The 15,163-nt window shown below is 36.2% G+C and overlaps 1 protein-coding gene and 1 long non-coding RNA gene across 5 annotated transcripts; one reads left to right on the top strand and one right to left on the bottom strand.

Annotated features, from left to right (window-relative positions):
* The first annotated feature begins 579 nt into the window (after positions 1-579).
* ndel1a (nudE neurodevelopment protein 1-like 1a) lies at positions 580-12,977 on the top strand. Of its 4 annotated transcripts, none has more exons than XM_051914866.1 (10): positions 580-703; positions 3,820-3,916; positions 7,010-7,163; positions 7,264-7,412; positions 7,993-8,129; positions 8,329-8,502; positions 8,583-8,674; positions 8,813-8,961; positions 9,249-9,286; positions 11,916-12,977. In XM_051914866.1, exons 2-10 carry the CDS (start codon positions 3,831-3,833, stop codon positions 11,924-11,926), a joined length of 990 nt encoding a protein of 329 aa, XP_051770826.1. In that variant the 5' UTR covers positions 580-703; positions 3,820-3,830; the 3' UTR covers positions 11,927-12,977. The 4 variants fall into 4 exon arrangements, with proteins under 4 accessions (XP_051770826.1, XP_051770827.1, XP_051770824.1 ...); XM_051914867.1 differs by having other exon boundaries at positions 9,252-9,286; XM_051914864.1 differs by lacking the exon at positions 9,249-9,286.
* A 1,050-nt stretch (positions 12,978-14,027) lies between these two features.
* LOC127523788 (uncharacterized) lies at positions 14,028-15,055 on the bottom strand. The gene is made up of 2 exons (XR_007932938.1): positions 14,856-15,055; positions 14,028-14,644 (listed from the first exon to the last, which is right to left on the bottom strand). It is a non-coding gene; the product is annotated as an uncharacterized LOC127523788 (long non-coding RNA).
* Positions 15,056-15,163: the final 108 nt, after the last annotated feature.

Raw genomic sequence — 15,163 nt, forward strand, 5'->3', positions numbered from 1 at the left:
GTGTCGCAAAAGCATCCATGTTGTTATTATTATACTGCCATTATGTTAAATATATGCAAAGTGGGACAGTTAGTAAATACGAAACACTTTGTTACACCAGATATCATAAAATGGGTCATCATTGCTAATGTTAATTACCTATAATTATGTGCGTATTGTTCTATTAGGTCATACTAAAACCATTAAGTTCATCATAAGTTAATAATAAACGTAGTCATTTGGATTATATTGTCAAAACCACGAGAATGACAAATAATAATAAAGTGAATATATAGAAACTTTATAAGATTATAAGAAACTTCACCTTTATTCACTCTATTTTTAAAGGTTCAGTTAAAATAATTAAAAAGTCATATATTTGTTGTTACGTTTTTTTTAAGTAGGCTAACGTTTCAGCTCCAAATCCTTAACTAAATAAATAAAAAGTCATATATTTGTTGTTATGTTATTCAACCAGCGTTTCAGCTGTAAATAAATAAATAAATAAAACGTAATATTTTTAAATGTTATTTTTAACTGACGTTTAGGTCCTAAATAAATAAATAAATAAATGTTACGTTATTTTCGTGTTGTAAGAGGCGTCGCTAGGATCAGTTTACACGACACACGTCATTGGGGGGAGAGAGGATGCTGAAATACTGAAGACTGTGGCAGGCTCACAGTCAGTCCTACTATCAGCGTTAAAGATCCTGGAAATGTGCAGGTGAGTTCATTAAACCACATCTCAATCTTTACACACGATGCAAATCTTTAAAAAGCGCAGATGATCACATAAGTAGATTATCAAAAATAAGACAACACCCTGCTGCTCTTCATCAACAGCATCTCATTCACTAGGGCTAGCAGAAAAAAATAACATCTCACGTCGCTCGCTATAGTCGCATATATGCGTTTCGACATAATTTTAATGTAAATGTCATATCTATTCGTGTACATTTAAAGCGCATCATCACTGCTGCTGTTGTTAGCCTAATGTCAGTTAGCTCGTGGCTAGCTAATGAATCGCTATAGTGAAAATTGAAGGGTTATCGTGGTGTCAGTGGTATTTACAGAGATATATGTCAGATGTGATGTTTCTGGTACTCGATACATTTGTTGGCAGTAGATTTGATGAAGTAGAGAAGATATATTTATCGTTTAGTTGTTAGACAGACAGTGTAAATAAGCCTGTCATCTGGACAGAGCGCATCAGCTCATTAAGAGTTTATAAGGACCATAATAAAGGTGACTGAAAATCAACATTTAATTTTTAACAAGGCTATATTTTTGAAGGTGTGTTATTTTCCAACTTTGCCCTTTCTATGTAGTTATAGTTTAGTGTGCATAATTTTATATATTTAGCCTATGTTTCTAAAATGAATAAACTTAAATATCTATTTTCTTTTGCTAATAATTATCAATCTTTAAACATCTACCCACATTTCTCTATTTTGTGTACACATTTAATTTATCAGAGGATTATTCATTTGATACTGACTAAATGGCATGTCTATTTTTGTCACTCTTTATTTGCTTAAATTTATACGCATATGTTATAAATTTTAATTAATTTTTTTTATTTTTTTATTTTTTTTGGATAAAGTAGTAATGCATAAACACATTACATCACCGTTAATTCATTTCCCCTTCCTTTGCGGATCTGCTGCATTTTAGGAGAACTAAATAAAAAGTTTAAGTGGTTCCATCAGGTGTTGACAGTAGGCAGACACACAATTTATAACCAGCCATCTTTTCATTGAAAAAGGGGGAAAATGGCATGAATATTGTAAGTAAAACAGATTTTAAGTATTTTACCAAGTCGATACCAACTTAAGTTTGTCACGCAATGAGAAATCATGAATAAGAAAGAATAAGGAAACAGAAAGAAAAATAGAAAGGCGGTGAAGTATGGGTGTGCCGGGAAGGCTTGGGAGTTTTAGTTGTCTTCATGCTTTAAAACACAATGTCTTGTGTAAGTAAAGCAGATGCAAAATTAAGTTTAGTACATCTGACTAAATATTGTTTGTCTATGAAGGACTAATTGATTGTTCTTCTGTTTCTGTTTAGTTTTGAATTCATAGTTCATCAGAAAAGAGCTGTGCTATGTCAGGCTATGACCTATAACCAGAGGGTGATTGTGTCCTGGTGTGTGTGAACAGGGCACATGAAACTTCTATGGGTTGGGTCAGACTGCACGCAGTTCTATTGATTATTTGGGACAGCAGTAGCCCATCTAGAGGTGAACTGAGGTACATGCTGCAGCCAGTTTACACGCATAAAAGATGTGTTCAGATTGTGAAATCAGAGACTGATCTAGCTCAGTGGTTCTCAACTGGTGGTTCATGACCCAGAAGTGGGTCACAGGTCTGTTCTGATGATGCTAAATGCAAATAGTCATGCAATAGTTAGCTAAATGAATACACTACCATTCAAAAGTTTGGGGTCAATGAGATTTTATTCTGCAGGGACACTTTAAATTGATCAAACGTGACAGATATTGTTAGAAAAGATTTATATTTTTAAATAAATGCTCTCTTTTGAATTTTATATTCATCAAAGGATGCTGAAAAGTATCACTGTTTCCACAAAAACATTAAGCAACACAACTGTTTTCAACATTGATAATCATAGGTGGTAATCACCAAAATCAGCAAATTACAATGATTTTTAAAGGATCATGTGAGACCAAAGACTGGAGTAATAGCTGCCAAAAACAAATAAATTACATTTTGGAAAACAGTTATTTTAGGTTGTAATAATATTTCACAATATTACTGTTTTTACTGTGCTTTTCATAAAATAAATGCAGTATTGGTGAGCATAAGAGAATTCTTTCTAAAACGTTGGCAAATCTTGGCAACCCCAAGCTATTCAACAATAGTGTAGACTTTAAACTTCTGAAAAGAAGCATAAAATAATTTCCATATCTTTTGTGGTTAACGTCACAGGCTGTGTCTGAAATTGCATACTTCCCTACTGTATAGTAGGCAAAAAACAGTATGACAAAAAAAGTATGTCCGAATTCTCAGTACTCATAAAAGAGTAGGCAAAAAGTACACGGATGACCTACTACTGGCGAGATTCTGAAGTGTGCATACAATGGACACTTTACTATCTCATGAGGCCACAGGAGAGGATTTGCAAATGGCAGTGAAGTGTCGTAACTGACGCTGGAATGTACATGCCGAATGTAGTATGTCTGGATTACATTCATACTACAGACACTCATACTATATAGAACATACTTTTTTTAGCGCCGGCACAGTAAGTACTTATTCAAAATAAGTACTACTTACTCAAATATGCGATTTCAGACGGAGCCTAGGTATTTTGGCACAAATCCATTGTCATTTGGTAGACAGCCAATTTTGGCGTGAAATGCTTTAAAGGGATAGTTCACCCAAAAATGAAAATTCTGTCTTCATTTACTCACCCTCAGGTTGTTCCAAACCTGGATAAATTTCTTTGTTCTGTTGAACAGAAAGGAAGATATTTTGAAGAATGTGGGAAACTGAACAGTTCTGGGGCACCATTGACTTCCATAGTATTTTTTTTTTTTTTCCTACTATGGAAGTCAATGGTGCCCCAAAGCAGCCTGGTTACAAACTTATTTCAAAATATCTTCCTTTGTGTTCAACAGAACAAAGAAATTATACAGGTTTGGAATAACTTGAGGGTGAGTAAATGATGACAGAATTTTCATTTTTGGGTGAACTATCCCTTTAATCCTCAAAAACCATGTTCATGGTAATATTAATATATTTCAGTATTTAATTTTGAGTACATTTTTGTTTACTTTTGTATGCTAAAGAATATTGGTGCTTTTGTGTAATCTTACAGGTTTATCTGTCATGGATGCAAATATGATACCAAAATTCGCCTCCAAAGACGAGGAAATTGACTTCTGGAAGGCACTTTCACTGAAGTACAAGAAAAAGTAAGTGGCAGTACAGTGAGCAGCATTGAGCTCAGGCACAGCTCAGGTCTCTGTTTTGTTGTGTGACACCGGAGAGCTTTCTTTCATGTTGTCCTCAGTGTTCGCTATTCATATTTTCTTTTGCCCTGAAGCAATGCATATGAATGCTGTGAATAAAACCAATGCAACCTGTTCTCTTACATTAAAAATTTGCTGTATGTTTGAAGATTTCCTCTCAGTCACATTAGTCTGTTTATGTAACCTTTTGCAATCCGCCACAGTGGGAATTCCCTTCAATGGGTTTCGCTTTTGTGATTTGATATTGACTCCCACTGCTAATTTTATCATTGAAAAACTATTAGCGGGATTGTAATCTAAAAAAGATTACACAACTAGCTGTTTGCTTGTTAAATTGCATCCCAAAGCACCATTTCTCAACTCAGTTGTGGAGTGTTTCAGACTCCCTTTGTGTAACGAATCTCAGATCATTGGCAGAAAAAGGGGCAGCTGATGGCATTTACACACACAAAAACTTGGTACACCCAAGTTTGTGATTAACGGCCTACTGTATGGATTACGCATGGTTACATAAAAAACAAGTGACGGGGGTTTAAAGCTCAAAGAAATCCCTCTATTTAATCTGAATGAGAGATTCGATCTACATTGTTCCTTTTTTGATTGTGTGACATCTGTCTCTCAGACACATCCACAATATATGTTTGTGCTTGTCGAAGAGAGGTGTGTTATTAATTTTCTAAGCAATGGGATGATTTTCACCTGGTGGATGGGATGAAAAATCTCATTGATCTATATGGACCGAGGGAACCAAGTCATAGAGATTTGAGGAGTGGGCTTTTTTGACTTGGGCTTTATCTGTCATCATTTACTCCCCCTCAAGTTGTTCCAAACCTATATACATTTCTTTGTTCTGCTGTACACAAAGGAAGAAATTTGGAAGAATGTTTGTAATGAACCCTATTGTTAACAACTAATCTTTGTTAACATTACTTAATAAAAATACAGATGTTTATTGTTTGTTCATGTTAGTTCACAGTGCATTAACTAATGTTAACAAGATTTTAATAATGTATTAGTAAATGTTGAAATTAACATTAACAAAGATTAATAAATGCTGTATAAGTGCAGTTCATTATTAGTTCATGTTAACTAATGTAGCTAACTAATGTTAATTAAAGAACCTTATTGTAAAGTATAAAGTATATTTGAGACTATAGACTATATCTGACTATGTGAGACTATAGTTTCAATTAATCCCTTTTCTTTGCATGACACATTGATATTACAGTACAGAATGGCTCTTTCAGCATTATCCTGAACATTGTATAAGCATTTGTTTCGTGTGTCGTAGAACGGAAGAGAGGCTCTTGGGAGTGCGTGTAAACGTCACATCCTTTTGATTTTTTTTCCAGCAAAAACGTCCAGAGTCCTTCACATAAAAATCAGCCTACAGGCTTTCATAGACAAGTGACCTTGTTTATTAAGTTTCATTACAAGCTGTTCATACATTGGTAATAATAATAATTATAATAAAAGATTAATACATGAAAAATTCTTACATATAGCCCCTTTAACTGACTAAAGCACTATTCACGTGTTTATTTAGTTTCATTGAGATGCTATTTTTATTCATATTTTGAATTAGTTTTTATTTCTGAATTTTCCATTTTTATTTTAATTAAAGTTTTCATAATTTTGTAGTGCTTTGTCAGCCAATCAGAATCCACTTGGCTATAAAAAGCTTGAGCCTTTGAAGAGGCAGATAACAACTGCAAAGCACGCTTATAATAAACAGAACATTATTATGTGTTGGTGTGGACACTTAATATAGTGTGAACAGGCCTTAATACAGCGTTAACTGATGACATGCAAATAGGTATCACTATCAGCTCTGCTATCAAAAAAGGGGTCATTTGATTTGCCTTAGAGCTGTTTTAGCAAAGCACATCATGGTGTCTGCAGGGTGGCTCTTGTTCATCATGATTTAAGACTCAAATTGGAAGCACAGGCTCCTCTGGGTCTCATTGACGTGATAACTCCAACTACCCAGTGCTGACCCGCTAGTAAAACACCCTAATCAGCACTTCAGAGACTACAAAAATGAGTCACAGATGTTGTAAGTTGCTGATTCTCTCCTGTGCTGCCAGTGCATCATGTACTTTTCTCACTGTTCTAGTGGTCTCCTTTTCCCTGGATGAACAGGTTGTCCTGCCCTGTCTCCTAGCTCACGTGGCTATAGCGTGACTGGGTAGGGAAATATTGCACCGATGCCATTTTTAGATCCTTCCACACCATAATGCTGGGTGGTGATTACATAAAGAGGACCAGGGCAGCACTCTCCCCTGGTCACTCGTACACTGTAAACAAAACTGGTTATTTACAGCAGGTCAGCTTAATCACATTCATTAAATAATGGTATAAGTGTGTTATACGAGGATGTGAAAAACATGTTTTTTCTTAAACATGTTTTTAAAAGAAGTCTTTAATGCTCACCAAGTCTGTATTTATTTGAGTAGAAGTACAGTAAAAATAGTCATATTTTTAGTTTCACACCAAGAAAGATAACTATAACGATAACCATATTATTGTCTACAGTTTTGTCGTCTGTTGCTTTAAATGCTAGAGCTCTTAAAAGCAGGATGGATTCTGATTGGCTGTCAATGTTTTTATAGTTCATCAACTGGAAAATAATGTTCTGAAAGTGATTCCAATGATATTGTTTCTCTGTGCCGTTATTGTTATAGTTGTGGTGTTCTACTTTGCTATTCTTTTATATTTAGAATGATTTTAGAACTTTATCATTATCATTATAGTTATCGTCCTTGGTGTGAACAAGCCTTAAAGTATGCAATTCTTTTAAAAAACATCTATTGACCCCAAACTTTTCAACGCTACTATAAATTTTAAGTCACCTCAGTTCCCAAAGTGAAGTGCATGGTTTGACAGAGCATGTTTTAGTGTTCAGTAGGCTATAGTTTACAGCAGGGCAAGCTCTGTTTAAGAAATAGAATAGGCAAATACTTTAATTTGTTTGTGTGTTGTATGCATGAGGCATTAGCTAAAGGTGCTAAACAGTATCCTGATGTGTGCGTTCAGTTATAAAGAGGCACAGGAGGAATTGCTGGAGTTCCAAGAGGGGAGCAGAGAGCTGGAGACAGAGCTGGAGACACAACTGGGCCAAGCGGAGCATCGCATCAGAGACCTGCAGGCGGACAATGAGAGATTGCATCATGAACTCGACTCGCTCAAGGTGAGTGTGTGTGAGTTAAACACAGGCTGAGTGTGTGTAAAGAACATTAAAGCAAGGGCAGACCTAAAGAGTGTGTGTCTTTGCTTTCTCTTTCCTGTAGGAGAAGCTGGAGTATCAGTATTCTCAGAGCTATAAACAGATCTCTGTACTGGAGGATGACCTCAGCCAGACTCGAGGAATCAAGGAGCAGCTGCATAAATACGTCAGAGAGCTAGAGCAGGCCAATGACGACCTGGAGAGAGCTAAGAGGTCAGAGGGCATCATCTTACAATTCTTAAACTACTCTTAAAAAGCTACATTTTCGGTCAGTGTCTCTTATGCTCCTCAAGGCTGCATTTATTTGATCAAAAATACAGTAAAAACAGTAATATTGTGAAATATTACTACAATTTGAAACAACCGTTTCTATTTAAATATGTTTTAAAACTTATTCCTGTGATGGCAAAACTGAATTTTCAGCATCATTACTCCAGTCCTCAGTGTCACATGATCCTTCAGAAATCATTCTAATATGCTGAGTTGGTGGTCAGGAAATATTCTTTATTATTATCATTATAATAACATTATTATCATATGGTTAACATGTTATTATTATTTCTTAACATGTTGAAATTATAAATGTCACTTTTGATCAATTTAATGCATCCTTTTATTTTTTTTAGAATAATGTACACTTGTGAATTTCACACAATGAGACATTTATTAAGAAAATAAATGTTGTCTATTTTGATTACATGTCGTCTTTAAGAGTTCTGCCCTGGTAGATTGTATGCTTTTCCACTATTCTACAGTAATTTATAGTTTATTCCACTATTCTCTGTTACCACAGAGCCACTATTACATCTCTGGAGGACTTTGAGCAGAGGCTGAACCAGGCCATTGAGAGGAATGCCTTTCTGGAGAGTGAACTGGATGAGAAAGAGTCTCTCCTGGTGTCTGTGCAGAGACTCAAAGATGAAGCCAGAGGTATGTACTGACTCTCCTCTCAGAAATTTTGTTATGTGTAATTATAGCTAGTTCCTCATTCCAGGCTTCTCAAGTGTGTACAGATTCTGTTTTGTCAGTATATGGCTTTCCTGCTTGTGGAATGAAGTCATGTTACATACTCATCAGTATTATTGTCTGCAAGTGAAAGTTATAGATCGATATCTGTGTCCATTTGTAGATTTGCGGCAAGAGCTTGCGGTGCGAGAGAGCCGGCCGGAGGTGACGAGAATGTCGGCCCCCAGCTCTCCGACTCCAGACAATGACAAAACAGACTCGGCAGTCCAGGCCTCCCTCTCTCTGCCGGCTACACCTCTCAGCAAGAACCTGGACAATGCTTTCACCAGCCAGACAGGTAGACGGCTGGATTTCTCTCTCAGATGTATACAGTGCCACATGTGTTTTCATGACTCACTTGGTTCTTGTCTTTTGCAGTTCTGGCCAACAGCTCCACTAATGCAGCCCTCACTCCATCTGCTAGAATATCAGCGCTCAATATTGTTGGCGATCTACTGCGCAAAGTTGGGGTGAGTAAAATCTGTAGACTGAACTTTTGATATGAATGAAAGCTATTCAGACAAATAATTGTTCACGGTTTTGTTTGTGGATCACCGTTTGCATAAACAAATTTGGTGTCTAATCCAAGAGTTTGTTCTGTTTCTTAGGCTTTAGAGTCTAAGCTCGCAGCCTGTCGAAATTTTGCCAAGGACCAGGCAGCCAGGAAGAACTATGTCACAAATGTCAACGGCAATCTGATTAACGGCGACATTTCAAATTACTCGCACTCGCTCCACACATCCTACTTCGATAAAGCGTGAGTTGGCCATTTTGTTCTGCTACAGTTCAGAAAAAAAACAATCAATAAACCATTAGATGTTGATGAGCAGTTACCTTCTTTGATCTACATGTTACCCATAATTGCATTGTGTCCTTCTGATTTCAGTCGGAAGCAGTTTGTTTCACATTAAGGGCTAAAAAAAGGTGTTTCAAAGCTGTTAATTTTGTGTGAGGACTAAAATGAAGGGCAGATTGAAGGAAAGTATGATTGTAATGATACAGGAGATAAAATTCTCTCAGACCTCTGTGTGTTTCTCTCCTCAGCAGAAGAGAGAGGGTCATTTTCCCTGCGTTGCTCTTGGGTAAATGATCCAACTAGGAGTTTTATGTGGGGATCCATGCATGCTGGTTAACAACCCCCTGCATATGACTTAGAGTACTATAATCCACTAGGTTAAAGGGATAGTTCACCCAAAAATGAAAATCATCCCATGAGTTACTCACCCTCAAGCCATCCTAGGTGTATATGACTATCTTCTTTCAGACGAACACAATCAGAGATATATTTAGGGATGAGAAGGGATGCGTTTTTGCATGAAAAATATCCATATTTAAAGCTTTATAAATTCAAATAACTAGCTTCCGGCAAGTTGACTTGCGCCAAATGAGTAACCCGTGATGCGATGTATGACGCAGGATGTAGGAGTATCGTAATCTTAGATGCCTCTCTGGGTTCAAACAAATAGGGCTGTGCAACAAACTCAAGCTCCTCTTCTCTAATATCGAATATCGTTCATCGTGTCATTTCATGGGGTCAAAGTTTGCTCTTCCGCCCAAAACGACGTGCGCAGTATGGGTGCGGTCGTCTGCCGGAAGCTAGTTATTTGAATTTATAAAGTTTTAAATATGGATATTTTTCTTACAAAAACGCATCCCTTCGCTTCAAAAGGCCTTTATTAACTCTCTGGAGTCATATGGATTCTTTTTTTTTTTTATGGATGGATGCATTTATTTATTTATTTTGGGTTCCCATTCACAACCATTATAAACCTTGGATGACTAAGAATATTTTTAAATATATCTCTGATTGTGTTCGTCTGAAAGAAGATAGTCATTTACACCTAGGATGGCTTGAGGGTGAGTAAATCATGGGATAATTTTTGGGTGAACTAATTCCTTTAAGATCATATCATCTCCACTAACATCTTGGTGGTGGCTCCAATTGTCTGTGAAGGTGCACTCCATAGGTTTGCTCAAATATGGTTTATTTACCTAAATGTGAGAGGACTGGGCCAGTGTTTTGACTTTTAGCTGAAGATTCAAAACAAGAAAGGCTCTTTACAAAAATCTTGGAATCTATGGAGTTCACCCTAAGTGCTAAACTACGAGTTTCTCTCCTCATCTGTCTGTCGGTATGAACTGAATTTCAGGATTAGACTGTTCTTGTCATTAGTTAGATCATGTTCATTCTTCTTGTTAAAGTCAACATGAAACAACGGTCACAACTCACTTTACTTCAATAAGGAAATTTCTGAGTGAAACGAGATATTCAATGAGATAAATCTAGGACTGTATGGCATTATTTCTACTGCCATTCACAAGTTTGGAGTCAGTAAGATTTAGCTTTTTTAAAAAAGTCTTAGGCTTACCAAGGCGGCATTTATTGATCAGAAATACAGTAAAAACAGCAATACTGGTTAATATTATTACATTTCAAAATATAACATAATATATTTTAAAAGTGATTTATTCCTGTGATGGCAAGCTGATTTTTCATACTCCAGTCACATGATCTTTTAGAAATAATATTTTTGTGAAAACAGTGATACTTTTTTTTTTTTCGGGATACTTTCGTGATTAGAATGTAAAAAAAATATATAAATTTTTTGTAAAATTAAGTCTTTACTGTCACTTTTGATCAATTGAACGCATCATTGCTGAATAAAAGTATAATTTTCTATTTAAAAAAAAAAAAAAAAAAGGTTACTGACCTCAAACTCTTGAATGGTAGTGTACCAGAACAAACTAGCGAATCTACAGTAGCTAAAGCTGAGTTGAAAAAATAGCTAAAAAAAATTAATGAGAGATTACAAAGATAATTTTTTTTTACATGAATCTAATGAATCATGCATAGTAAGAACAGGAACTCGTATTATGAAAATAATGGGTATTAATTTTAATTTCATGTTGACTTTAAGCATGTTTAATGAATAAGAAGCTTTAATGTCATTTTATCCATTTGAGAAGACAAACAGAGTCATTTCAAGAATCTGTGAGTGTCTTTTGGATCAGGAGGGTCTAGAGGATCCACACCTCTACCGCAGTGTTATGCAGCTCACTGCAGTGCTGAATCAGTGTGTCCTGGGAAACGGTACAGAGAGAGGACGTCCAGGGCTTGTGTTTCTGCTGCGTAAGACTTATCAAAACTTTAGATGAGCTTTCTACAGAAATCCAGAGAGTGTTTAGATCAAGATAACAGCAGAGTGGGCCTTGGCAGTCTCCAGTACACTTAAGTGATTTGATTTTGTAATAGTGCCGTACAAATATTACATTAGTGTGTTTCAACTTAACAAGAACAGACAGCGATGTGTAGCTGATGACGGTCATCAAATTACCTTTGTACTGATGGACAGTAGAGTGTTTGTGTCTGGTGTGTCTCTTGGGGCCGTATTGAGTGGTCTAAGCTGTTTTAGGCCTTTGCCTGAGAAAATCTACAGTTTCAGAGCTTCAGAGTTTGTTCCTGCTTGCTTATCTACACCAATTCACTGCAGTGTGAGCTTTGCTACTCATATTAACTGTCCTTTTGGTTTTGGGAAACCTGCTGCTTTTTTATGCCAAATCCCATCTAGTTTATCCAGTTGGTGTGGACTGAAAAGAAATCCTAGCAACAATTCTAACAGTAGTATGAATGGTCTGATGGCTTGCATTGTAGAGGGCTCAAATGCCTCATTTGAAGCATCTAACCTCAGTCTCATGTTTCTGTGAGCACAGCAGGACAGTGAACGGTTTGGACCCCGGCGCCGTGACGAACATCACAGCCCCGCCACGTTCCAACTCTCCATCCGGCCTGGTGCTCAGCGTGTGACACTCACTCCAGAGACAAACTCCATTACATCCACTGAAAGAAGCACTATACAGCAATATAACTAGTCCTTTTAATACACTACTGAATCTGAGTTGAGATTACAGTGGGTTACAACAAGGTTAGTAATGCCCAACTGTAGCAGCACCTCATACTAGTCTCTATGTTGCAATATCCTACATTTTACTGCTGAAATACTTGTTAATATTTCCTAAAGATGTATATACCCATCTAATATATTTATGGTTACTGTTAATTTAGATACAAGCATATACAGTATGTACATAGTTAATTAATTTTTCTCTATTCTTTGCAAATGTGATGTCTTTTAACCACGGTCTAAAAATGTATTTATTGCTGTAGTGTTGGAAGGCAATGTATGTGAAATCTGAAAACAAAAGGGAATTTACACTATTAATATATGTTGTGCAACACATGCAGTGTTTGTGTATAAGAAGGTAAACTTGATATATAAATGATATACTGTATTTTGAAGGAAAAAGAAAGATGTGGAGCTATGACTATCTAGACTTACATGTGCACTAATATCCCCAATTCTTCAATCTTGGTTCACAAGGGCAATTTTTTGTTTCCAGGTAGGATTTATATTAAGTGCTAATGTGTGCCTCAGAACTTCCCGTATTTTTGTCCCCTAAAACGTGGCCTGGTGTAAGTGTGAAACGTCTTTGGAGTTGCACATGAAAGATTTGTTTTGGCTCCAGCAGGTTTGCATTTTAAACATTGTTTCAGTCATATTGATAATTGACTGCTTTAGTAATACTGTATGACACTTATGCCCTAGAGTCTCAGGTTGGTTTCCCAGCCTCATAGTATTTGCTGGAATATCCATTCATTATTTTTTTTCCTTGTTGTGAATGACAAATCTTATTCATTTTGGTTTGAATAGTGCAATGTGTTAAAGCACTTTTTGTTACTTTTGCGTGCTCAAATAAATGGTAGTGTTCTCATGAGTCTGTATTATTGTAATGAACACTATAATATAGTGTTACCACTGTAAAATATTACATTATATAAATGACATTTATATAGATCAGTGATGCCAACCAGTGTTATATATATATATATATATATATATATATATATATATATATATATATATAAAAATATAAATATGTATATATGTATGTATATGTATATTTGTATTTACTAATATTTTTTAGAATAGATTTTATTGGCTGCTTGATTTTTATTTTTGTTATATTTCTGTTTAGCTTTATTTTTATTTCAGTTTTAGTCATTTTAGTACTTAAACTTATTTTACCTCAGTTCCCAAGGCAATGTTTCTAATCTTTGTTTTGAATTTAAGATTTAAAGGTGCTGCATATGTAATTTTTTTTTACTTAAATACAGTACAAAAATACCATAATGTTTGCAGATATTTAGGAAACATGCTAAGTTCACATACTTGTTTCTCTGAAAAACAATGTTACAGCCAGTTATTCTACTTTGAAATGTGCTTTCCGTGTCGTAATGTCTGTTTTTGTTTTGGTCTGTGTGATTCCGCCTACTGCCAATTTACCCAATAGTGTTTTTCAACACACCGGGTTGCCAGTTGGCGGAAAACACAGCGTACTGCAGCCACGGAAGCCAGCAAATAAACTAGGTCAGAGATCGCAGTTTCTACCCGACCTAAAAAGCCTGGGCATCCATCCACAAAGCTCTGTGACCAGAGGCATATTAAAACGCGGATAAGTCAACTCATCATCTTACAGTGTAAGGCTCGTCGTTCCTGTTGCATGTTCTCAACTTAAACTGGCATCCAGCTTGAACGAGTGTCGATTCTGAGGAGGAGAGGGCGGGAGAAACAACCCTCTGCAATATTTTGAATTTGGACTGCAGTAACCATTTCAACCACTAGCTGTCAATATTACATACTGCACCTTTAAGTTAAAGTTTTTATCTAATATCTATTTTATTTTAGCGGAGTTTTAGATTTTATTTCAGTTAATGGAACTGATTTTAATAGGTTTAGTTAACAGTAACAACACTGATGCCGACTGCACAGTGCAACAGCTTTTTATTTATCCAGATTTATTTATGTAAGCTTTTTTTTTTTTTGGTGAAATCGATTTTTAGTTTGAATAGTACATAAAAATGTTATATATGTTTATACAATTCAAGCAGATTTTTTTTTTCAGTGGCAGGAATGAGGAACATACATCTGTTTGGCCCACTGTGGTCTATTACTTATTTACACCATTTGCTTCTTACATTTGTGATGTAAAGTCATCTTGCAAAGCCAACTGTTGCAATATTTTAAATATGATCAAGGCAACCAATTTAAATCATCATTGCCAACAAAACAGCTAATAGCTAAATTCTATATCGCCCGTAGACTTTCAATGCAACTTCTGTCCCATTTTAGCAATGACAGAACGATCAAAGAAGGCACTTTATGGCACTTCACAAAATGTCCCACATTGTCCTCATCAGTGCTTGTTTCCTGCAGGTCTCGGTTGAGGGAGTGCAGTCATCATCTCACCTGCCCCCCACACTCTTCTTCTCTATAACTTCATCTATTTGTCTCTGCCTCCTTTCCAGCACCTCCAGCCGTTTGGCCTCATTACGGGATCGCTCCTGCTCCCTGATATCTGCCAGGTCCTCCATGAACAAATGCCTTCATGCACAAGGCAGAATCATGATATCAGACATCACAGCAAAGATGTTAGTCTTAAGATTTTTGGATCCTGGTTATACTCGTTTAACACTGCCATACTGCACAATACTGTGCTTTCTACACACAATTTTTATTATTTTATATTCTAAACACTATTGCTATACACATAGCCTATGCACGGTGTCAATGTCAAGGGGGCGTGTTATCTCACCTATTCAGAAATGCTGTGGCCAAACCTACGAGCAGTGTCCCAAAAAGAATCGGTTTTGTAAGGCGCTTCCCAGTGGATAGTTTGGACTGTTTCATGCTGGAAATGTACCGTCTTCGTGAAAACAGACAAAACAGCAAAAGTCTCAGTGAAACTGTAGTTCTGACCTGCACACGGATGAATATATACTGCACATATTAACCCCGAGCATTACTTCCGGCTCGTGCATTATGAAATAGATCGCTTCATTTATTTGAGATATTGTCTTACGAAGTAGGGGGGATGCTCTGAATAATTTACCCCAGTATAAT

Source organism: Ctenopharyngodon idella, chromosome 12 (genome assembly GCF_019924925.1).
Source record: "Ctenopharyngodon idella isolate HZGC_01 chromosome 12, HZGC01, whole genome shotgun sequence".
NCBI lineage: Eukaryota > Metazoa > Chordata > Actinopteri > Cypriniformes > Xenocyprididae > Ctenopharyngodon > Ctenopharyngodon idella.